At 38.2% G+C, this 26331-nt stretch overlaps 2 protein-coding genes across 2 annotated transcripts; both read left to right on the top strand.

The window, feature by feature from the left end:
* Positions 1-227: 227 nt before the first annotated feature.
* Positions 228-7171, top strand: LOC306769028 (uncharacterized protein; the record flags this gene model as incomplete). Its single annotated transcript, XM_079257528.1, has 7 exons — positions 228-797; positions 2714-2809; positions 3168-3401; positions 3628-3775; positions 4085-4111; positions 4812-4987; positions 6794-7171. The coding sequence occupies 7 exons, from the start codon at positions 228-230 to the stop codon at positions 7169-7171; spliced, it is 1629 nt and encodes a 542-aa protein (XP_079113654.1).
* A 7061-nt stretch (positions 7172-14232) lies between these two features.
* vbp1 (von Hippel-Lindau binding protein 1) lies at positions 14233-23858 on the top strand. Its single transcript, XM_079257428.1, has 6 exons — positions 14233-14344; positions 16445-16569; positions 17965-18031; positions 18318-18416; positions 21411-21549; positions 23047-23858. The coding sequence occupies exons 1-6, from the start codon at positions 14264-14266 to the stop codon at positions 23121-23123; spliced, it is 588 nt and encodes a 195-aa protein (XP_079113554.1). The 5' UTR covers positions 14233-14263; the 3' UTR covers positions 23124-23858.
* Positions 23859-26331: the final 2473 nt, after the last annotated feature.

The following is a 26331-nucleotide window of genomic DNA, read 5'->3' as shown; positions in this document are numbered from 1 at the left end:
CTCAGTTACAGATGAATAGAAGCCTTTCTGGTTTTAGTTTTAAGCTTTTGTAAATAGTTGGATTTTTTTTCCATTTACAGTATTTTAGCAGATCTCTTTTTACATGAGTCTGTGGCTTTTGATGATGTAACTTGTCTTTTTATTGTTCTTCTATTAAAGTTGTTCCTCCCATTGATCACCTAACTTCCTCATTTCCTGTCCTACAGACAATGGTCTTCCCTGATAACATGTTACCAGAGAAGCAGTTCCAGTGCCGCATCTGTCAGCATGTGCTTACAGACCCAGTGACCATCCCTTGCGGACACAACTTCTGCCAAGCTTGCATCCAGAGTGTGTGGGGCAGCAGCGATGTCTGCCAGTGTCCCACCTGTAGCAAGTCATTCACCTCCCAGCCTGAAATAAGCATCAACACTGCCTTCAAAGAGCTGGCTGACACATTTAAACAAATGATAGTCTGCTCATCAGCTTCACTGCTGTCTGCAGTCAAGCCAGGAGAGGTGGTGTGTGACGTCTGTGCTGCCACGTCTCGACAGGTGAAGGCCCTGAAGTCCTGTCTGGTGTGTTTGACGTCGTACTGTGAAGCCCACCTGGAGCCACACCAGAGGGTTGCCACCCTGAAGCTGCACAAACTGATGGAGCCGGTGAAGAACCTGCAGGACCGGATGTGTAAGAAGCACGAGAGGCTGCTGGAGATGTTCTGCAGAGATGAACAGATGTGTGTGTGTCAGTTCTGTACTGAGACCGAGCACAAAGACCACCAGGCTGTTACAATGGAAGAAGAGAGCAGAGAGCGGAAAGTATGTAGAAGATACTCTTTTTCATACAGTACAAGTCTGTAACATGGATTTTATGAAAGCAGTAAAATACTCTGATATGTGGATCTAGTTTCATGGGTGGCAGTAACTAAAGAAGATATTTCTTTGCACTTAGGTTCAATCCCAGCGCATCTATTTGGCACCATTACTTGCCAGTGTCATGTTACAGAAACAAGGTGCTCCGTTTTCCTCTAGGCGTGAAGGAAAAGTGGATATCTAACTGTTTAAATGGCCTCCGGAGCCTTGACTGAATGGCCAAATGATACTTACGCTGTAATCCTGAAAATAAAAAGGCCATTGTGCCTTTGTAAAATGGGGGGAGTTGCTGGAGTAAAAGAGAGGATTTGTAACGTTAAAAAAAACCTAATCCACACTAAGTATATCCCATGATTCAGCAGTTTGTAGAACCACCTTTAGCTGTAGTAACTGTGATTATTACCCCATGGCCCTTTTTCCGCCCATTTCCTTGCCTGTGTTAGTGCATTTCCACTGGTTAAAACTGGAAAGGATGCCAGAATATATGATCAAACCCAACTTACTTTTTTGTGAATCTTCCTTCGGGGGTCCCATTCTTACCGATCTGACCCTTTGGCACCATTTGGAGTTTGGCTCACTGTAGTCAGTAGACTGGCAGAAAGAGTCATCACTTCCGGTGTGACTAAGCACTAAGAACAAAGCAGCAACGGCACCACATATAGATTCATTGTAGATCTTTAGTGATTTAAAGCCATATGCAAAGAAGACAAACAAACTGCTGGATGCTATGGCATAATGCAATTATGTAGGTGATGAATATATTGCCATTTTGCTGATATGCCACCAACTGGGTAGAACTACGATTGGCAGTGGAAACAAAATAGATCAGCTTCTACTAAACCAAATTATCCCGTATCAACCCAGACCAATAGGTGGAAATGGATCTCATCAGTCTCTCACATTGTCATTAGGGGATTTCACCCACTGTACATTATAAATTTCTTTAATTTCCTTGAGCTTTCATTGTAGTTGCTCATGCACAGCTCTCTCAAGGTCCCAACCCCTGCATTTCAATCATTGAGAGGTCTTTACTTACACAGTTTCAGCCAAATTTAAGCTACTTTGCTGAGCTATATGGCTCAATGACTGCATGTCTGTGGCTGTAAAACAAGCCCAAATCATCATCCCTCCACCACTGTGCTTTACACTTGATGTGATATGCTGGTGACATGAAGTTGATAGATTTAAAGCAAACATCAGTTTTAGGGAACTTGTATAAATTTATATAATGCAAGCATAACTGTCATGAAATTATTTGACTGTAATGAGATGGATTTAATCAAATTGCATCTAGTTGAACATATAGCTTTCTTTAAAGCGTCTCTGCATGACTTTAGATTCAAATTAGTGTTGTATGAATATTAAAAAATTAAATTAAATCAAAAATCCATCCATCTTCTGCTGCTTATCCGGGGTCGGGTCGCGGGGGCAGCAGCCTAAGCAGGGAAGCCCAGACTTCCCTCTCCCCAGCCACATTTGCCAACTCTGTAGGGGGGGGGGTTCCAAGACATTCCCAGGCTAGCCGGGAGATATAATCCCTCCAGCATGTCCTGGGTCTTCCCCGGGGTCTCCTCCCAGAGGGACGTGCCTGGAACACCTCACCAAGGAGAAGTCCAGGAGGCATCCTGACCAGATGCCCGAGCCACCTCAACTGGTGGTCAAAAATAAAAACTGAATATGCTGACTTAGTTTAACATTGAATATGCTAGCTGAGGCCTGCAGAGTCTGAGATTCTTGACATTGTTGCAGATTCTCTGAGCAATAAATGGTCTTTCTGGGAAATCTACTTTCTTGGAACTCTACTCCTGGCAGGATTAGAAACTGTATTGAAAACAGAATTCAATTTCCTTTTACCTGTTTAGGTCCAGATGAAGCAGACTGAGGCAGATTTTCAGCAAATGATCAAGGAACGACAGAAGAAAGTGGACGAGATCATAGACTGTCTGAAGCTGAGCACAGTAAGACTTGGTCCAGACTTTCATACATCCTATGTCTATATCAAGTTGCCTGACATTTAGCCAGGCCACTATTTTGACTCAACTTTCCTGAAAAGGCTTTCTCTCTACCTTGGCTGTCATCTTGCTGAATGTGCAAATTCCTCAGGGTTGATTTATGTTTAAGCCATGAGAAATAGGATTAAAAACTTGGCTTTTAGAAGATCATTGTGGCACCATGGTTCTTTCTGCACAAGCTGTAAATGACAACTGAAATGAAAATAATGAATTAAAAGAAGTTTATCAGAGTTAATACACTTAATATCACAAGCATACAAGGCCCACTGCCGTATTTTACACACACGTTTACCTTTCTTTTCAGTTAAGTGCTGAGAAGGAGATGGCAGATAGCGACCGCCTCTTTTCATCTGTAATCCGTTCCACGGAGGAGAGACGCACCGAAGTCAACAAAGACATCACTGAGAAGCAGAAAGCTGCAGAGAGGAGAGCAGAGGAGCTCATCAAAGAGCTGCAGCAAGAAATCACTGAGCTGCAGAGGAGGAACACTGAGCTGGAGGAGCTGGAGAAGAGTGACGACCATCTACACCTCCTACAGGTTTGCATCAACTTCAGGCTGCTGTCAATATGGGAGTCTGATTTACAAAGGATTTTTTCTTTTTTTCATTTTACTGACAAGGAAAAGAGCTATTTAAACTAGTCTAACTATTACTTACCAAGACAAATTTGTAGATTAATATCAGCAGAAAGTCGTTCCTTTTGGGTGTTTTTTGAGCAACAAAGACATCATTGTTCATACAAATAGTATTTTCCGCCTGTGATAGAGCCTACCCTCTCTTGTGTCGCCTCCACCAACCAAAGAGTGGACAGAAATCAGCTTCTATCCTGAACTCTGTGTAGGGACGGTAAGGACAGCCCTGTCCAAACTGGATGCCACTCTCAGAAGTGAACTGGACACTTTGAAGAAACAAGGTGAAATAAAATAGTTAAATATCACTAAGATGTTGCTTGTAAGGACTATGCCTATGTAGCTAATGGTATTTTTCCATTAAAACCTCTAATCAGATATTTCTCATGCGGTTTAATGAAACACTGGCTGTTATAGATGCTAAAAACATTCCTACATATTTGCTGATGTCAGTAATGAGCTACAAGTGATGTGATTTTAACCTAACACTAACTGTTTGTTCTATAGACAATGGAGGAATATCAGCATCAGAATGAAAGTACATACAGTTAACATACAAGTAAAAGTACTTTTTTATTTGTTTTCTTGTACAGAGATGAAGAGGATGCAGAAATATGCAGGTATGAACACTTAACCTCTTGCACTCCAAGGGTCTTTTCCGGGTTTTGGTCTGGAAATAGCAAACACAAATAACATTGCATATTTTCTCTGTAATTCTTTTTATTTTTTATTTTATTTTTAGTCACCAGAGGGTTATAAATAAATGATACACAAAATGTCATACATCTTCACTCCTCCAGTCAAACAAATTATATAAAATAAAAGAAACAGAAACAGACAAAAACATCACATTACACACAAGTCTTAGTATTAACACCATGCCTTAGATTGGCTTTAGAAAATTCTTAAAATGAAATTCTATGTGAGATTGCCAAATTTTAAAAAGCTCTGAGGATCTGCCTTTATTCTTATAATAATCTTTCTCCGTAATTCTAAGCTCTACCTAAACCATCATGGTATCAAATCAAAGCTAAGACTTGTGGAATTTTATTTGAAGTAAAATCATCACCACAGATGCTACAACTTTAATGTTTTGGTTGAATTCACTGTTTCATTTTTTTATTTTTTTTTGTCATAATTGCTTCAGGAAGCTACATTTCCACCATGCTTTCCCATAAACTAGAGCCAGATTAAAACCAGTGACCTGTGATGTGAGTGGTTTCAGGCAGGTTGATCAGTCCATATAAAAGCTTGACAGGAAGTGGAAAAAATGGACCGCATGTGTGAGAGTATTGCTTGACCTGTCCTTTTTTTTTGCAGTTGATGTGGTTTTGGATCCAAACACTGCCCATCCAAACATCATTCTATCAGCTGACGGGAAGCAGGCAGGCCGAGGCGAACTGCTCCACATCGTTCCAGACAACCCCCAACGCTTCGACCCAGTCATCTGCGTTCTGGCCAAGAAAGGCTTCCTGTCTGGGAGGTTCTACTTCCAGGTGGATTCTATTTATCCTAATGTCAATGTTAGATTTATTTATATGGAACGTTTAAAAACCAACAACAGCTGAACAAAGTGCTTCACAGTTACACCAGCAGTCATAAAATAGCAAATAAAATTATAAAGACAATAAATAAGGCAAGGCAGGTTTATTTGTACGGCACATTTCATGCAAGACAATTCAAAGTGCTTCACATGAAACCATTAAAGCATTGCAGTGAGATGCAGAGAGCATTAAAAACAAACAAACAAGTGAAGTTTTAGAAGAAAAAGCAAGTGATTAAAAAAGAGGGCATAAAAATGCTTTGAATGAAAATGACATTGTGGGGAATTACAGTTACTTTGATTAAAGGCGACAAATAAAGACATTTTTTTAAAAATCTTGATTTAAAGCAGTTGAGAGTTTCAGCATAGAAACTGAACTGAATGTTTGGTTTTTACTCTGAGAATTGAAAGTAGACCAGAGATATATATATATATATGATCCTGAATGTATTTCAGTCCAAAACCATTTGGTGCTTTATAAACTAACAGCAGCATTTTGAAGTCAATTCTTTGACAGACAGGGAGTCAGTGTAAATATCTGAGGACTGGAGTTATATGGTCCACTGTCTTGGTCTTAGTGAGGACTCAACCAGCAGTGTTCTGGACTATCTGCAGCTGTCTGATGGACTTATTATGGAGATCTGTGAGGACAGTGGTACATAGTCTAGTCTCCTGAAGTTAAATACATGGACAAGTTTTTCTAAATCCTCCTGAGAAATCAGTCCTTTAATTACGGTATTTGATGTCTCACATTAAGCTCAGTCGCTTCCACATTTTAACTTTTGATATTTTAAGTGATTAAAGGCGACTTCACAACTGTCTTAATGTGACTGCTCCAGTCCATCACTACACCGAGATTTCTGGCTTTGTCATTAGTTTTTAACTTAGCTGTCTGAAGCTCACTTTTAGTCTTTCTTCTTTGGAAAGGAAAGACACAGATTCAAATCAAATCAAACTGTATTTACTGATTTCAAAATTAAACTTTATTTCTATTTTCATAGCCCTTTTTGTCCCAAAGGCAAGCCAAAGTACTTTAACATGCTAAAACACAAGCAGATAAAAGTAAAGCAAAACTATGATTATGTAATATTTTTAAAAAATCAGAAACAGTCTCATCTTTTCTTTCACGCAGACAAACACACACAACGTACTGAGTATATCAGTCACACTGAGGTAGTCAGTGATCAGATTTTATAAACCAGAAGACCTCAGTATTTTTGTCTTCTTCTTGTTAAGGTTGAGATATTCAACCTCATCCAGGTTTTTCATTTGGGCCACACAGTTAAATCAAAGTGTCAGCAGTGTATCCCTGCTGCTTAGCATAACTGGCTCACAGACCTAAATGTCGTCAACAGCGAAACAATGAAAAGGTTTGTTGTTCCTCCTAAAAATAGCACCCGGTAGCATCATATACAGAATAAGCAACAAAAGCCCCAATGTAGACCCCTGGGGAACCCCGAAGTGAGAAGGGGCTGCTGAAGAGTACTGAACCCCAATTATTTAAACCTGGACAGAGATTTACCTTTAATGCCAACCAGAATAACAGAATATGGAGGCCTATGGTGTCAAAGGCTGCTTACAAGTCCAGAAACAATAAAACAAAAGAATTTCCTGCATCTACGGTTAAAAGAGATAGTTTGTCTGAATTTTTAAAAACTTTTAAAAAGGCTGAAATTATCCTAATTTTCATCACCATAAAGCTACGTAAATGCTGAAGACGTCACTAATTCTCATCATAATTTCCTCAACTGTCAATTAGGTTGCCGTTGGAAACAAGACCTTCTGGGACCTGGGTGTGGTCAAAGACTCTGTCAACAGGAAGGGTATGATTACTTCCATGCCTGAGAACGGCTACTGGACAGTACGATGTAGGAATGGCAGTGAATATCGAGCTCTGGATTCCCCTTCTGTACTTCTTCCTTTGTGTCAAAAGCCAGCGATCGTTGGAGTATTTACAGATTATGAGGAGGGAACGGTGTCTTTCTTTGATGTGGAGACGAGATCTCACATGTACACCTTCAGTGGGTGTTTGTTCTCAGAGAGGATTTTTCCCTTCTTCAGTCCAGGTGTGTTTGATGATGGGAAGAACGCCGAGCCACTGATTATCATGGCTTGCAATCATGAACCATCAACCTGAGAATGAGCCTTGATGGATCATGAAGTTGGGAGGGCTATTTATGCAGAGCTCATTCAGTATCTAAAAATGAAGTCTTGTTTCCATGCTTTGTGGGTTGTAATATGTTCAGATCTAATAGGTGGTAATTATATGTTAAAGTGGAACTATTATTTGCATTTCAGGCTAATTTATTATTATTTCTGAGACCAGAAGGGCTGGGATTGATCAAGTTATTGTCACAAATCGCTTTATTTACTTCAGACCGACCCTCTCCGTAGGCTGTCAGATCAGCCTGTGGGCAAAACGAGTGGATTGAGACTCTTCCGCATTAAGCCCCGCCTCCCGCCACTGCACTACATCAGGAGCGCGCACCGCAACTTCTTTCGCCGTCATTGTAACATCTCATAAACAGAAGGATTAGGCTCATATGAACTCAATAAAAAAACAAAATACCATGTCAACACATAGCATACAGCCCTACATGTTGGAACCTGAATCAGAGCCTGAAAACGAAGTGGAAAACAGCAACCCACAGCAACGAATGCAGCAGGATGTCTCTCTTTGGTAAACTCACCAGCCATCGTTGGAAATAACTTTATCCCACGTTTTCCACCCGCCTGATGTATTTGTACATGTCCTTGTTAACCAGTAGAAGGTAACCAATCACCGAACCTTATCCCCCGGGACGTCACAAGGATTTCCAAGTAGAAAAAACTCTCTAAAACGATGTGTTTTTCGTCGCCATGGAAACCAAACGGAGAGAGTGCTGGAACTCAAACTCAAGCTCAAACATGTGTTTAGGTGATAAAAAAAATAGTGCCGTTCACATGTCTGATGAGGATTCAACACTGTAACACTGTAGAAAGCTCAGAAAACTTGAAATACCATCATAGCACCCCTTTAAACACAGACTATATACAAGATGGATAAAGTCACTGATTGATGTGAAACTTATCAAAAAATAACTTGAAGAGAAGTTCCATTGCTAGCCACTAGGTGGTGTTTCTGAAATGTCTCACATTCAAAACTTTGGTTTTTTGGTGTTATTAGGTAGGTTTTGTCCTTCTGACCAGTGTGCTGTTAGTAATTTAATTATTATATAGATATTAACTCATAAAACTGTATTTTTATTCAAGCTTTCTGGTTTTCTTCTCAGATGCCATCCTCTTGTCTGTATATAGTCAATTCTGGCTTTGAACAAGACCAAGATGGTGATATAAGATATCTCACAATGCTAGTTACAATCTAAAACTGATGTTATAGTGGCCCCACCCTTTTTGTTCGGTGTCTAACTGTAAAGATGTCTAATGAGAGTGGTGAATGCTTAAAAACATGTATATACTTAAAATAAAACTCAATTGTTTCTCAGTTCCAAAGGATTTTCTCCAATAAGATGCAAAGACTTGACTGGAAGATTGTCTGTTGTTGTTTGGATGACCAGCACTCACCCAAGGTAGTATAAAAATTATAGTGGATGAGATTATAATATCCTTTTTGTGCAGCATAGACTAGACAAAAGCATAGACAAAAACATCATTCACACCACTAACATTCGCTAGCTTTTCTCATTCAAGGGAAAGTCTTCAGTTTTGTAGAATCCTTTTGGAAAACCTTGGCATTACCTTTGATAGAGTTGTTTTTATCCTCTTCGGTTTAAAGAATCTTCACTATTTCTTCTAGACATTAGAAGAATTAGGGGATTAAATAGGGGATTAAAAATGATTAAATGACAAAATGCAGCTAAGTGGCCACTATGAAAAGCCCATGCAGGCTTCATAAAGCACCACCGCCATCGATCGGCCTTTGAGATGGAGGATGTTTTGTGTATCTCTCAGCTACGCAACACAGGTGGTCCTGAACTGGATCAGTTTGAGCCATTGGTGCTATTGTGCTGGCAGAAACTCCAGCAGGCTCTGGCAGGTTAACGCAGGGCCGGAGATACCACTGCAATCTGCCGCTCCAACGATTTGAGCTTGTTCTGTCTCAAGATGAAGATCAGCAGATAAAGGATGAAGTCCTGTGTTAAGTTTACACTCCTCAAAAACATAAATTTGTCTGTCAAAATCTGAAACTACCGAATCTACGTCAGACAAATACATCAGAGGGCACGATTTATACACAACATTTTTTCCATCTGGTGAAGAGGGCTGTGAGTTTTTCAAAATCAAGTTTTCCTCTATATCACAAAATCTGGTTTTAAGCTGATGAGGGCATTTTGAATCATTTCTGATTCATAAAAAACTGATTTCTGAAGAAAAAAAGCATATTTATAACAGGTTATTTATCACTATTAAGTCATACTGTGTTGTTTGTAGCTTAAAAAGCAAATTTAGGGTACACTACTCCTTGAATAAACCAGTGTTTAACATCATGGTGACCATTTCCACTGTATACATATCCGCTTGTATACAGTCTAGCAGATCACATCAGGTCAACCACACTATTAGTGTATCATTGAGAGTCTGTACTAATTATACCAATATATAATTTATACCATAAAATATTCACCATTAATCTGCTACTGTATCTTTTGATCTGTTCGTAGATCTATCAGACACCAAATCAATAAATATCCGTTCTATATGGTCTCTGTTTCTTTCTTAACTTAATACTGGATGTTAAAAAGCACTAGATATTCCACATTATACAGGACAGTGAGTTCAAATTCCAAATACAACTCCTGAATCATAAGGGTTTTACCAGTTTAGTTGGACTGTGGGATTCACAGTTATCATATTAAACTACTATACAGATTTCATAACACTGATTCACCACCTGTAGCTGATGTAAAGACAATACATTAAAACTATCCGCTGTCATTAAAGTTGGGCTTCAAAAGAGAAACTTGGGCGACATCTGCCATCCTTCAATATAAATCTTATACCGTTGATACCAAGATGTCAGAAAATGCAAGTCACCTCTACTAAACTGCAGGAATTAATAAGAAGTCCTTTTCTTCTTAGAAAAAAGCTTGTGTGCAGTGACCAAACCAGCTGCTACGCACTTTTCGCACCCTGGGCTCTCGCTGCTTGAACTATTACCTTTAGGTAGAAGGTATAGATCATTCAAGACAAACAGATTTAAGAACAGTTTTTACCCAACGGCATTCATCATTTTAAATACTGCCAATCATAGATGATTGAGCTGAGGCAGCAGACAGTACACTGTTGTGTTGTTTGTGTATTTTATTTATCTTTATCTTTATCTTATTATATTATGTTTTATTTGATGAATGAGGCATCAACTGAAATGGCTCTTTAAATTTCATTGTACTTGTTGCAATGACAATAAAGTTTATTCTATTCTGTTACATTCTATACAGTCACAATAGCCTGTCAATGATTTAACAAGAATACTACTTACAGTGGGACTCCAAAGTTTGGGCACCCCTGGTAAAAATTTATTTTAATGTGCCAAAAAGAAGCTATCAAAAGATGAAACATCTCCAAAAGGCGTCAAATTACAGATTAGACATTCTCATAACATGTCAAAAGAAGTTCAATCTTATTTCCATCATTTTGACTTTTAAAATAACAGAAAACAAAAAATGGCCTCTGCAAAAGTTTGGGCACCCTGCATAGTTAGTACCTTCTATTCCCCCGTTTGGCAAGTATGACAGCTTGTAAACACTTTTCATAGCCAGCCAAAAGTCTTTCAAATCTTGTTTAAGGTATCTTCGCCCATTCTTCCTTGCAAAAGTCTTCCAGATCTTTGATATTTTGGGCCGTCTGTGACGCACTGCTCTTTTAAGGTCTATCCATAGACTTTCAATTATGTTGAGGTCAGGAGATTGTGAAGGCCATGGCAAAACCTTCAGTTCATGCCTCTTGATGTAATCCACCCTGGATTTTGAGGTGTTTTTAGGATCACTATCCATTTGTAGAAACCATCCTCTCTTTAACTGCAGCTTTTCCACAGATGGCATTAGGTTAGCATCCAAAATTTGCTCAAATCCCATTGAATCCATTTTTCCTTCTACTCGTGACATGTTCCCTGTGCCACTGGCTACAATACAACCCCAAAGCATGATTGATCCACCCCCATGCTTAACAGTTGGATAGAGGTTCTTTTCATTAAATTATGTGCCCTTTCTTCTCCAAACGTACCTGTGCTCATTCCAGCCAAAAAGTTCAATCTTAACCTCATCAATCCACAGAACTTGTTTCCAGAATACATCAGGCTTGTCTATATGTTCCTTTGCAAACTTCAAATGCAGATTTTTGTGGTAAGGACGTGAAAGAAGTTTCCTTCTGATGACTCTTCCATGAAGGCCATATTTGTACCTCTTTATAGTGGAAAGGTGCACCACAATTCCAGTATCAGCCAGATCTTCCTGGAGGGATCGTGCAGTCAAACTTGGGTTTTGACTTGCTTTTCTTACAATCTTGCGAGCTGTTCCGTCTGATATTTTTCTTGGTCTTCCAGATCTTGCTTTAACTTCCTCTGTTCCCAATGACTGCCATTTCTTGATTACATTCGAAACAAAGGATATTAGCATCTGAAAACGCTTTGCTATTTTCTTACACCCTTCTCCTGCTTTGTGAGCATCAACTATTTTCAGTTTAAATGTTCTTGACAGCTGCTTAGAGGAACCCATGGTGCCGATTGTTGAGGCGAGGTCAGATGAGTCTGGGCATTTAAAACCTTTGAGACTGACATCACCTGGTCTTTCCAGACACTAACTGTAAACAATCCAGGACACTGTCAGGTTTCAGTTGTCAAATTGGGGGCGTACAAGGTACTAACTCTGCAGGGTGCCCAAACTTTTACAGACGCCATATTTTGTTTTCTGTTATTTTGAAGGTTTAAATGATGGAAATAGGATGTAACTTTTTTTTGACATGTTATAAGAATGTCTAAACTGTACTTTGATGCCTTTTTGAGATTTTCCATCTTTTTCAAGCTCCTTATTTGCACATTAAAATAAATTTTTACCAGGGGTGCCCAAACTTTGGAGCCCCACTGTATCTTTAGCTTCATGTTTATCCTTATCATTTCATATTATGTTTTATTTAATGAATAAGGCATCAACTGAAATGGCATTTTACATTTTGTTGTACTTGTTGAAATGAAAATAAAGTTTATTCTATTCTATTCTATTCTATTCTATTCTATTCTATTCTATACAATCACAATAGCCAGTCAAAGGTTTCACAAGAATGATGCCTTCACAAACACCTTTTGATCAGCATCTCAGTGTTTTTTGTTTGTTTGTTTTTAATAAAGAGAGATTCACTATTTTCCTTTGGCCCTGAAAAAAATTTTGTTGTGAAAGACTTGGCTTTTGGGTTCATAAGACAGTGTTTCCATTCAATTCGATTCAATTCAACTTTATTTATGTTGGCAATGCCATTTCAAGATGCTTTACAGACAGGAAAAACCATAATGAAAGCCGATTCTCCAACTCAATCTCCCATCCACGTTCTTGCATTGAAAATGGATTGTTTTTCAGACATCTATTAAATATTTTATTAATAATAAAGACTACTGAATATCAATTTTGTGTGATTTAAAGTAAAAAATAATAGTGGGCGTTGTTGCAACATGTGACCACTAGAGGCAGTGCCTCAGACGTCTTGTACGCAGGCTTGAACATAGACATAGACGCTGCATAGTATCACGCTTCCTATACGAGCTGACGTCTCATCGCGCCGCCATCTTGGATGGGTCTCCCATGCGCCTCCAATGCATTTATTTGTAAAGTGTAGGTCCAACAATAATTTCACGAATTTTTACCTGATTTTTCTCACAGTTTGGTTTTTACAAAGGGCAGAGATATTATTATGATACAGATCACTGTAAAACATAAAAAAAACAACGTGTTTTATGCTAAAATATTTTTACATTGCTATTCAACTAAGAAATAAGGTAGCTACAATATAAATACATGTACAAATGAATTTGATACTAACATATTTGATTGTTTATTGATGCATTTGGATTTATCTATCTATTTTTATCTGGTTAAATAAATTATTATTCAACCTTGTTGAATGTATTTTCACATGATCTGCTTTCAGTATTATTGTGTATGTGTATTGTTATTGCAAACCATACACTAAACAAAATACGGGAATAGTTGTTGGCTTTCTCTTGACTACGGTTGACTCTTTCTTTTATTTACATTTATTAGTTTATCAAAAAAGAGATACAGTTGTACAAAGTCTGAAAATAAAGTATTGTATCAAAACTTTGCAATTCAGAAGTTACCCAGAAAATCACTCAGAGAGCGCAAACCTCCGCCAAGGCCTTTAAAAAGATCCTGAAACCAAACAGTGATCTTGATCACCACCAAAAATAAACCAGTTCTTTCTTTCACATTTCCAATAAGTCCTGAAAATTTCACGAAAACCCGTCCTTAACTTTAGTTGTCTTATACACAAACAGACAAACAAATAAAGCTGGTAAAAACACAACCTCCTTGGCGGAGGTAATTATGCTACCATGTAAAACTCTGGTTGTGAAACAATAATGTCATATTTTTCCATAAACGCCTCATTGGAGTAAAATGTATCATTTGCATTTTGTATATTATTCACTGTGTTAACATTATTTATCAACCAATTATGTTTAAAAAGTGTTTTGTTTGTGAGTTATATACAGTGTGGGATTTATGAAAAAACCCGAGGAGGGGGGGACATTTTAAAACATTTTTTATTTATAAAATTACTGGCAACACGTTCTTTCACGCAGGTTTCCTGATTCCAAACTGGAAGAAAAATCTGGAAAATAAAAATGAAAGTCAGTATAATGTTGCCAAAATTTTGGCCTATTTAAAAGATTCTTAATTTTTTTTAATGCCCTTACCAATAAACTTAGCAGAACAGTCTAGTATGGGGAGGGATCTCAGCTTTGTTTGACCTTTTCCCCGTGTACATAGCTTTTTATATAGTTTTTTGACTGCCTTGACCAAAGACTGGAACATTAGTCTATCTACTCGTCCTATCTACGCGTGGTTCCACAGAAAAGAGTTTTGTGGGGAAACTACGTTGATTCTGCACCAAGACTCGAAAGCAGAGACCCATCCAATATGGCGCTCAATGAGGCGTCTACGTATATATGATGTCTGTGGGTTTGAACGTCAGGAAGGAAGGAGCAGCCTCTCTCTTCAACATGGCGGTGACCATAGACAACAGCAATGCCTTACAGGCGACAAAGAAGAAGCACCTCGGGATCCCAGAAGCAGTGTTTGTGGTGCGTAAAGCCTGGCTTTTCCAACAGTATGGCTTATTTACAGTAGAATCACGCTGTTTTAGCTGTAGCCGATGCTAAAGCACGCCACAGTTAATCCTGCTGTGTGCGCGTGTTGGGCGGCTGCTCGTGTCCATCTATGGGCTTTACTGTCTGGTTAGATTTTATTTTTAATGCCGGTTCTTCCTCTTCAGGCTTGCAGATTGTATAACTAGTTAGTATAACTAGCAGCTGATTTGGTTACGTTAGCATTAGCTTCAAACAGTTCAACATATATATATTAACAGAATATTACAAATACAATGACTATAGTCACATATGGAGTATTAATGACTGCAGCATGACATCTACAGGTACTGTCATGTTTCCTTGGATGATAATGGAAATTTACTCAATTATAATCAGTTCTGCACAAAACATAACTTTAACCCCCCATTTTTGGACTTCATATGTTTACAAAATGCTCTCCCAAAAGAATTCATTTTTCTCTCTAAAAACTTTTTATCCAACCAAACTATAATTCCACAATTACCTACCACATCAATATAAGGAACTTCAATTACAAACAGAAAATGTACAAATTATTATATTATATTAGATGTTTAACCAACCATTTGTTCCCTTGCTTGCAAAATAAAAATAATATTGCTCATAAATTTGACAAAAAGGAGATAACAAAGCTTAGAACAATGTGCCTGTCTTTTCCTGTCGCTTCTAAAGTAAAGGAGACACATTACAAAACACTGAACGATATTTATCCGTCCAAACTACTTCAGCAACGATTTAAAATACAAGAAAATGTCTGTACATTTTGTGGAAAAGATATTGATATCATCTACTTTTCTTTTGTGCTGTAATACAATCTTTCTGGTCCAAATTACAAAATTGGTTAAATCGTTTTTTTCCATTGTCTCCAATATCTATAAATGGAGATGCCATTATATTTGGTATTCTGATAAAATTCAAGAAAGACGAACTCTGTATAAATCTCTTTTTATGTTTAGCTAAACTTTTTATTCACAAATGTAAAGTTCAGAAATGTTCCCCTAATTTGATCTTTTTTAAAAATGAGCTGAAACTATATGTAAACTCTTTGAATTGTATGGAAAACCCCATATCTTAAACAATGTATTCCTATTTACATGGTATTCCCTTGGACTCAGTTGTTTCAGTCTGAAGTCTTGTTACCTTTTGCAATGTTTTGCCTCATTTTTGCATTTTTGGTTTTTTTTTTTTAATCTATTGCTTGAACTCTTCACAATTGTTCTCTTATTTCAAAATGTTACAGTTGCAAAAGCACAGCCGTGTTTGTTATATTGCATATATTCACTCGTATGTGAGTTATCAAATAAAATTAAAAAAATATATATATATCATGTTTCTTGTCACGTGACAGCTGTACGAATACTAAAATATCTGGTAAATACATAAAAATTAAGGGTGGATTTGGGATTGAATGAGTTGCAGCTCAAGTTGCAGCCCACAAAGCATACATGCAGTATTTACAGTGATAAACAGCCGTGTAGCAAGAAAAGAGAAGAACTGAAACTGTCAACAAAAACATCATGTTGAGGATTTTTCCCCTTTAAGTTATAAAGTTTCACTTCACAGCCGCAGGATTTGATTTTTGCTCCATTTTATGTGTAAAAATTCAACCAAAATGAAAATAATTAGATGCTACTTTGATGTATTAGTATGTTTTTATTGAGTATTCTGTTTACCATGAAACGTATCCAGAAGACAACAAGTATAATAAATTGTAATGGTTATTTGACCTCTCAACCAGTGTGTTTATGTATGTGTGGTAATAATTTTGCAAACTAAAATCCTTTTTTCTTAAAATCCATCAGTAATGTTAAATGCAAGTCATTTAAATGGCTGACATAGAATATAAAAGCCGTGGTTTGCTGAATGTTATCTGTAGGCGAATTCAGAAACGGCCTCATTGCTGGCGAACCTGTCCACCACAGAGCACTGCGGATGTCAGACCCACTTGTTACCAAACATTTTAGGCTGGTTGCAGCAGTTTAAAATGCCACAACAAACTGATCTGTTATATTTTTTAGCCATTCACTTCGTTTCTCTTATCTCTGGATTTTCCAGGAGGATGTGGACTCGTTTATGAAACAGCCCGGCAACGAGACGGCAGACTCAGTGCTCAGGAAGCTGGATGAACAGTACCAGAAATATAAATATATGGAGCTTAATCTGTCACAGAAGAAGCTCAGGTAACGCAAACTTAATCTCTAACTTCACTTCTCAAGGACTAACAAAACAAAACATTTTCCACTTGTAGCAATATAGATAGAAACTTTGTACTTTTTCCATCTTGACTGATTTTCTGAGGCTATTTTGGAAATAAACAGACAACCTAAGGGAATATTTAACAGTCCTTCCATATTAAATGAAAATTAATAAAAGCTTTTTTTTTTTTTAAATGATTTGTTTAAAATAAAATCAAATTCATACACACAAAACCTCTATAAATGCATAAAGCTACTGATTTTATTTAGTCTAATAAAACAGTAGTTTGCCTTTTATACATCTTCAATGCCTGCATTACAGTGATAGACAAGAAACTATCAGATCTATGATAGTTAGCACATTGTTGGGTTTGTTTACTGACACAAACACTTCACAAACTGCTACGGAGATAATAAATGAGTATTTCTGTCTTCATAGTGATATAAAGAAACAGTAAAATAATGTTTTACATCATAATTAGTTTGTTTTGACTCATCGGTCGGAGTTTTTATCCATGTTAGAATATTTATTTTCAACAAAGAGCAGAACTCTGTAGCTGCAACACGTAGACTCCCCATTACAACATCACATTGTCAGTATGGTACAAAGTAATACACATATGAAAAGTGTTGCAGATACTCTCAGCTGTGAAGGTACGCTGCATTTTCAGATCATCATAGATTAATTTTACATCAACAACTGAAATGATGTGAATAGAAACAACCAAAAATCCCAACTTTGGAAATGTCCTGTTGATGTAAATAAAGACTTTTACTTACAAGAGTTGCTTTAGATATTAAGAATTTCATCTCAGATAACAAATTCACATGAATAAAACTTAAATACCTTATAAGAAAACTAAATAAATAAAATGACATGTCAGCTGGACTCTCCGATCAGATTGATTTCAACCAGCAGAAATATGTGGCCATGAGCAGTTTAGCCTAAATATGACCTTTGAAGTTAAGTTAGTTAGTTAGTTATGAAGCAGGAATGCATATATCCTGGCATAACGAGAAGTTTAGGACTGAGTCTGATTTGAAAAATGAAGTGAAGTTACAGCTCGGACTACAAGCTTCATGCTAGCAACAGCCCCACTTTGTCTCTCAGACTTCTGTCTCGTTCTGTCCTGCTATGTCAATAAAGTTTTTTTGTTTTTTTTGTTTGTTTTTTTTTAAAGTAAAACCAATTTCTCAGTAAAAGGTTGTTTTTTTGAGCTGTGTTACTTAAAAAAAATAGGATATATTAACCAGTTTTTGTAAAACAACCATGTCTCAGCATGTAATAGTTAATACACCCATACTGCATTTGTGTATATACGGTAATGTAATAATCTACCTGTTTTTTATTAAGTAGAACTATTTTTCTCTTTGATTTAGGTTGAAAAGTCAGATTCCACAAATTACACAAACGCTAGAAATCCTACGACACATGCAGAAGAAGAAGGTAACTTTGTTTTTAAGTGAATTAAAGTGTTTGATTGAAATTTTGCATTGAACAGACTGAAGGAGCTGTTAGAGCAGTGATTACGTGCTGCAGATGAAGTCAAAGAATATGTCACTGAAAGAGCAGTATGTATTTATATTTGGAGCATGTGTCGCCTCTGCTAAAATGATCATACAGACCTGTCCTTCACTGTTTTTTCATAAGCTTGTTGACAAACAGATGACGGCTACAAACGAACTGAACCAGCCACATAACCTCGTGCTAAATTAGCCTTTTGTTCACACAGGAAACTACAGAGCCCATGGAAACACACTTCCTGTTGGCTGACAACGTTTACTGCAAGGCCTCTGTGCCGCCCACCGACAAAGTCTGCCTATGGTTAGGGGTAAGTATTGCTCAGGATAGCACGATATACAAGTATACAGCCGTTGTTTGCAATTACGATGAGCTGATTCGACTCAGAGCCAAATGTTACCTTTTAAAGACAAAAACTGCATGGATCTTTAATGAAAAAAAGACGTGTCAGACATCAGCTTGTGGTTTAACTCTGCCATTAAAATCCAGTTGAGTAAGGTTTTTGCTGTAGAATAAAATGCAAACGTGAGCATGCACTGCTGCTACTTTGGCACAAGCTGATTGAGCGAATGCTCATTTATTAAAGAAGGCGAGGTAAAGAACACGTTGACACAAAATATAACATGTCTGTAAGGGTTTACAGTGCATCGGTAAGGCTGTCATCCTGAAACTAATTTTAGTTTTTTGAGAACAAAGTAACATTAGACAAAAGTCTTTTGAGCTTTGATAAGTTCTTAAACTTTTAGCAATCAAATGCTAACAACTGTAACGTGTAGGAGCACAAGAAAGATGCTCATATTAGACTTTAAAATCAAAACTTAGACACAGATCAATGATCTAATCTAGACTGAATTATTCAATAAATGTGATTTTACAGCAGTGTTTCTTGGTCCAGGTCCTCAAGGCCCACAGCCCAGCATGTTTTAGATGTGTTCCTCCTCCAACACACCTGATTAAGACGAATAACCTTCCTTCTGTTAAAGAGACCTTTTATTTAATTCAGGTGTGTTGAGGCACATTCACATCAGCCTATTTTATTAGAATCAGTCTGTTTGCTCAGAAAGTCCGCTTTCTTTGGGGAAATGTGAATGCACCAAACAAATTCTGATTCGGATCAAAGAAGCGGACTCGATTGGGTCTCGGTCCGTTTCTAGCAGACCAAATACAGGAAGCGGACTTTACTCTAATTTTTACTCTCACCGTGAGTAAATAAGCAAAACTTAGGCATGTGGGATACTAGACGGCTCTTGATGGTAGAAGTGACTCGCGTGGAAAACGTGGAAGAACTTTGTCAAAGTTCTGATAGAAATCTGATCAACCAGGACACAATCTGATCCTTCTCTACTGGAGAAGGAAGCACTTTTTTAAATTTATTATTATTTTGTTGTTAAAGGTTCTGATTTGTTTGAGAAGTGCAGCAGGAACACAGTCGTGGTCCGTAACACTCACCCATGGTAGTATAAAATGATGGTGGATGAAGCCATCTATTGATTATAATATACTTTTTGTGCAGCATAGACTGTCTATGAAAATGGTTTCAGCCACTGGCTTTGTGGTGTGAAACCAGTAATGTTACATTTATGCTCACTATTGGTAGTTCCTTAGGGTGCATTCACATCAGGATAGTCCACTAGACTGGGACCAATTGGGGACTTTTGGCTCAGTTGTAGGTGGGTGTATCCAAACGAACCAACATCATGTTCATGCTGTATTTTGGTATATAATATATCCCCAATTTCACCAAAGGTGGCGCTCTACTGGTATTTAGTAAAAGAGAGGACAAGACCAGCTTGGAAAAAAAAACTGTTTCCTCCACTTGCACGTTAAACATGGAGACAAAACTTTAACTTTTTTAAACTAACTTTTTTTTTTTTTTGTAGTTCACTTCCTGTATTTGGTCTACTTTAGTCCTGTGTTTGTAGGTGGACTGAGTCCACTTCTTTAATCGGAATCAGAACTCGTTTGGCGTGTTCACATTTCACCAAACAAAGCGGACTTTCCGAGCAAACAGACTCGGATTTGGATCAAAAAGGCTGATGTGAATGTTCCTGAAGTCTAGCAGACCATGCTGACGTGAAGACACCCTTAAAGTAGGGTCACCTCTAAGACATGCAGGACTGTGGGTCTCGAGGAGATGGATTGCGAAACACTGTTTTACAGCGTTGTTAAGATGGTTTTGGTGACATGAAGCTGTGTGTACATCACAGCTTAGAAAACATCCCAACTAAACACGACCTTACCGAAACAAAACCAGACATTTTCTCCTGTATTTATAAAGTGAAACTGCTGTTGGAAGTTTCCCATTGAAGTGTTTCCAGTGCTGGTCCTAGAAGCAGTTTTAAGCTGGGTCTAGCTGAGAACTGGTTTGGTTTTCCACAGACATGATTACCACAGAGCCACATGATTTCATCACATAAACGTATCTTTCAGATGGCTTGACACTTCAGCATGTTATGAAATTCTGTAAATGATCACAGTGCAGGTTCAGTTTCACAGATCACATCATTGTCTAGTTTTCTCTGAAGCTGATTTATTATCATCTAGTTCTAAAACACTGTTTTTAACAACAGTCTGTGTTTGCGAACGCTCAGCGTTTCCAAATACTAACCAGTATTTATGTACACCATGATTACTACAAGCTGCTTCAAGGGAGGTGTAGACACACCATCTGACTCTGTAAAAACACCAAACAGTGTTGTAAATGTAGCAGCAGACTGTTCAAACATTCATCTGCAAATGGTGATTGTGAACGTTGCGATATGTGGCGCATTGAGGCACATTTACAGGTGATAAAACACTGAACGGTAGGAACTAACCTCATGTTCTTCCACTTCACATCCATGTTTATGCTCAATTTTTATGACTCTAAAGGGATTATACACCCGACTGACTTTAGATATTTACATATGGTGGTCTTACCATTTAGCTGGTCTGGTTGGTCTCTGTAATGACAATATTTAATATCAATCATTTTATGTGCTGGAGGCCGAACCAGCTGAAACAGAAAAACCTTCTCTATATCAGGCTCTGGCTCCAAAACACACTAGAAGCACTTTGGTGGAAAAATCTTAACTCATATGTTGGTGTACACATAAAATCATGTTTTTAAAGTACAGATACACCTCCATGCTAGTGACTCACCACAATACAAATCACCTTGACACCATTTAAAGTATTAAAAGTGTTATAAAGTTGTTTTTGGTCCTTTAAATGCCTCTGAGAACTGTATATTTAATAAACTCTCATAACCATTAACCTCTTTCTATCATTCACCCCCAAACCCACCAAACATTTCCCCTCAAAGGCTAACGTCATGTTAGAGTACGACATCGACGAAGCCCAGGCTCTCCTAGAGAAGAACCTATCTACAGCATCTCGCAACCTTGAGACACTCGAGGAGGATCTAGACTTCCTGCGAGACCAGTTCACCACCACCGAAGTCAGTATCCTTTCACAAAGTGGTCCACCAAGACCGAGCTTACTGCCGTTGCAGCTGATACTTGGGATAGTTCCTGTTTTCCACAGTGCCAAGGGAAGAAAAAGCTTTCCCATGCTACGTATCCTGCTACGTTGCCAAACCAGTAACATTCAGTTTTTTAGCAAGGAATGGTTATCCTAAATATAGCACGGAGTAATGGCATTCTAATACAACCGTATATGGTGAAAATACAATAATGCGTCCAATATGTTGGTGTTTCTTTTACTAAATATATACGGAGCAGCTCTTTGGCGGAGTTCGGTGCAGCTGAAATTAACCAAGACTGGCAACTCGGACAGGGTCAGTTAGGGCCGTTACGACAGCAAGGTTTTTGCAAGCAGCCTGCAGCTCTTGTTTGTGGAGAGAACTGCACCGTTGAGGATCACTATGACTTGTTTAGAGAGCATTTTCAGAAAGCCAGGCGTAATGAGGAACACTGATCTAAACGTTAGGCTGGAAAACAGTCCGAATCTTCATCAGTAAGGAGGATAAAGTTGTCTTTAGTGGGTTTGTTTCACCACTGTAAGGAAGCACCTTCATGCCCAAAATAAGGTTCCTTCACTGTGATGTCAGATTCGGATTTTTAATGTGAAAGATTAATAATTTTGTTCAATAGAATTAGATAAATAAGTTTTTGTAAAGCAGAAAATAGTATTAATTTTAAAAGGGTAAAACTAATAAAAATTGTGATTATTGCTTAAATTTAAGCTGTGATTTGGCTTAAATTTACTTTGACAAGAGGAGCTTTACAAATAAGGCCTCTCAAAAAAAATCTTTTGCACTATTATGATTTATTTATCAAATGATTGTATTGCTGAATATACATATGAATGCTGGAAAAGAGGGTTGGAGGACAAAGAAAGAACGCTATGTAATTAAACATAGTGTTTGAAATGACACAAGGACACTGAGACACACCCTCAGTTTGTAGCTGATTGCATGAAGTTTCTTCCTCCAGCTGCTGGTGAAAAGCTTCTAGTGACAACAGTGTGTTGTGACGACGGTTTGGACTTTGTCAAATTTGTCTTTAAATTCTCAGAAGGACATCTTGAGCTCAGAGCTCATCTGGTCCGCTTGGAGAGCTATGAGGTCGCTGGTGTCAGACTTCTTGATTTTTAAAGGCTTAAAAAAATTAAACCAAACAAGAAATTTGAAAAAAAAAAAAAAAATGGAAAAAGACCATTTCTGTCAGGAAGAAAAAACTTGGTAGATAACCAGTGGATAAATCAGTATAATAGAATAAGCAATTTGGTTGGGAAAAATGTAACCATTCCCTCTTTTCCAAGACACTCATTTGTTCACGTCTTAGCTTTCAGCTCGGTTTTTTCTAAGAATAAAAGCTACAATAAGCCGAGCTGAAAGCTAACATTGCTAAGTTAACAAGTTGTGGCTGGTTTTCCATTGTTTACTACAGAAAAAACCCTTTTATCCCCATTTCGTCTTAACTCATCGCTCCTCTCAGACATGGCACGAGTCTACAACTGGGACGTGAAGAGAAGGAGCAAAGAAAACCTCCTGAAGTCATCTGACAAGTCTTAATACCGATGGGACGGCGTCCACATCCCCTTCTGCTAACTGTGCTCCTCCCCCCCACTCATTAAACAGAATAAATCCCATCCCCAGAAGTTGTGTGTGTTTCCCCTCAGAGCTCGGCACGTAGAGGACATATCTGAAACACTGTGCTTGACTCGAACTCATGGAAGTGATTTGGATTTGCAGGTTCCATCTGTAAGGCTGCAGGAAGCCGAGCATAACGATTCAGTCCATCGATGTCCTCCTCCTCCAGCCGAGCTCAGGCTTCCACCACTACTGTTTTCTGTTGATTTGTTACTTTTTAAAGTATTTTTTCAAGTAAAAACTAACAAAAACAAAGACAACGAGGCAATTTTGTATTCTTTTTGACGGTTTAAGTATGTTCCTGTTCTGTTCTTATTTTTAAGGCAGATTACAGCTGAAGGTTCTCACATCATCATTTCTTCCCTCCACTGATCTCACAGTTCTACTTTTTCTTACCCAGTAACATCACATCTGCCTTTTTAAGATGCTTTACCCTCGTGGTTTTGGTTTACATCTAATAAAGTACTTCTATAGGGTTCACAGGGGTCAGCCGTAGTCCTACTTCAAACCCACTTCCGCTTCTCCTCCGTCCTTTGACCTTTAACACTCCAGCATCTCCTCCTCGTCTTCCTCTCCTTGCCGCTGTTCTGTCTGTATTTATTTGTCTCTTATTGTACACATTAAACAATGAATGAAGTAAACAAAGAACTTATGGCAAAGAGATAAGACCTTGATGCTCTGTCTTCTTTCCTGAAAACGACAAATGTTAAACTATGAATTTTGCATGAAACAAGTGCAACACATTTAATAGAAACTGAGGTTGATAGATTACCAGAGCCGAGGTTTGACCCTAATTTGGTATTAAAAATAATCTAATAAGTAGAAACATCAGTATGGTGTGAGACTTGATTTCAGCTGAAAGTTGTAACATTTACCACTGCAGAAAAAAATCCATCTTCAGTAAGTTAGCATACATTAAACTTTGTTTTATTTGTCAGAGTATTGCAAGTTAAAGTCCATCTCTTCCCCTGATTCTCATCAACCCTTTTCATACTTTGCCTCCTTCCACTAAATGTGACTTTTTCCTTCTTATGTCCGTCCCTTCAAACAAATACGATCCAAATTCCCAAAAGGTTTGGACCCTGTGTAAAATGCACCGAAAAACACATTCATTCATTATCCAACCCACTTCGTCTGATTAGGGGTCGCGGGGTTGCAGGAACTTTTCCCAGCAGCCTTTGGGCAAGAGGCGGGGTACACCCTGGACAGGTCGCCAGTCCATCGCAGCTTAAAACACAATGCATACCTTTTCCCAGTAAAACATAACATGCTAGTTGTTGAGCCGATGTTTTACCTTTTCATAGAAAATATTAACACACTTTTTGAGGTTTTACTGCAGCCTGACGCATTCCTGCCTAGTTGACCGACTTCCCTGTAAGCCAAACTCCCCTTGTAGGCTGTAAAGCTGCGTGTTGCTGTGAGATGACAAACTTCGGCTGGATCTGTGTCGGGTGGGAGACGCTCTTACAGGTTGGTATGAACCTAATCAGAAAAATGTCAACCACTTTCTGTTGTTTCTTCCTCTGATTATTAATTACCAAACAGAGGCGGAGCGTTCATTTCCTTCCCTGTCGTGTTTAGCGTTGAGAGTCTGTTCCAGAAAAGAGGTTCAACTAACTATTAGTCCTAAAAGCAACTAGTTTAACTCACTTCAAGCTGAAACGCCCAAACAGAGGCTGTAAACTGGTTCAATTCACTCCTGACTGGGAAAAGGGAGATGGTGCTCGTGGAAGGGATTGCTTAAGCATGAGGAGAGGACTGTAATTCAAGGAATGGAAAAAAATCCAGAAGATTAAAAGGCCTTTTATTAAAAAAAACCCAACGCGGATCAGCTTATAGGTGACTCTATAGTGATTCTTAACTCTGAATTGGGAACCAGAGCAAAAAGCGTCACAAATATAAGGATTCACCATGGCAACTGCAGAAGAAATGCTAAATATTTTGCCAGTAAATGCAGCAAGAGGTTCTTATTGAAGCATTCAAGACTTATTTAATAAATAAGGTGACATTGCTGACTCGCCGTGGAAGTTTGAATCCACTTTTCCAATGGCTGAATATGAAACTTTAATAAAACAGTAGCATTTTAGTGAAGGGATTGGTGGATAGATGAAAATATTATCTTTATGTAGGTTCAACCCACCTGGGAATCTCACAGGAAGGAGACTGGAATTTAGACACCTTTAATCTACTTTACAAGACTGTGATTCTATATTTGTAAATGTAGTCTGTTTCACACTCTGTACATAAAATAAATATTCAGAGTATTTAAGCGTAAAGTTTTTAAACCAAACAAATCCAGTTTTAGCTCAGTGTCCTCTCACCAAAAGAGACACCGTCTGCTGAGAACCAGAGGTCGATACCTGCCACATACTTATGGAATTAATATTTCTGTTACGGCCCCAGGCCTCAGCTTATGTATTTCAAGAAGACTCCTACAAGCAGCTATCACACCTCTGCAATTGGCTGCCTCTGCAGGACACACCCGGCTGTGCCATCCCCTGCCTGTGATTGGCCCCTTCCTTGGCTGGAGCTTCCCTATTTAAGCCAGCTTCTGATGAACATTCAGGGCAGCTGTTGTTCTGGTGTGGAACAGCTTGCCACTTTGGAAATCTTGAGATTGCTAGGCTTTGTTGTGACTGCCTTTGTCGGCCTTTGGATGTGTGACTTTCTTTGGTTATTGTATCGTTTTGTGGTGTGAATCAGCAAGGTTGTTTTGTGACCAAAGTATTGGTGAAAAATTGAATCCTTTGTTTCCCCCAATTTATCTTATGTCTTTAATGTTGCTGCCCCTCCTCCCCAAGCAGAACCAGGCGTTTTTAACATTAAAGACGTGTGAGGACTTTCCTCATGACTCAGCGCATTTTTCTCTATAAAATGTTTGTGTCATTGGCAATAAAGAGATGTTACATTAAAATAAATAAAAAAGTGTCATCATGGTGTTTCAGGTTGGACATGTACGGCCACAGAGTATCCAAATAACTGCAAAATGGTACCATTTGATGAGATGTTGATGAGTGAATGATGCCACGTCTGTTTGAGTTGTGGAAAGTCTTTTACCTGAAAAACAATGTGAATTGATTCAGCTTCTGTCTGGATTCATGTTTATACAGACAACACGCCTGACAGCAGC

This window comes from Telmatherina bonti (assembly GCF_933228915.1).
Source record: "Telmatherina bonti genome assembly, chromosome: 18".
In the NCBI taxonomy this organism is placed as follows: Eukaryota; Metazoa; Chordata; class Actinopteri; order Atheriniformes; family Telmatherinidae; genus Telmatherina; species Telmatherina bonti.
This window is presented reverse-complemented; position numbering and strand designations above follow the sequence as displayed.

What these genes read in the sequence shown, in the direction of transcription:
- vbp1 (XM_079257428.1), top strand. Translation starts at nt 14,264, where the DNA reads ATGGCGGTGACCATAGACAACAGCAATGCCTTACAGGCGACAAAGAAG. An exon ending in TCCCAGAAGCAGTGTTTGTG is followed by an intron (nt 14,345 to 16,444) that starts GTGCGTAAAGCC and finishes TGGATTTTCCAG; the next exon opens with GAGGATGTGGACTCGTTTAT. An exon ending in AAGTCTGCCTATGGTTAGGG is followed by an intron (nt 18,417 to 21,410) that starts GTAAGTATTGCT and finishes TTCCCCTCAAAG; the next exon opens with GCTAACGTCATGTTAGAGTA.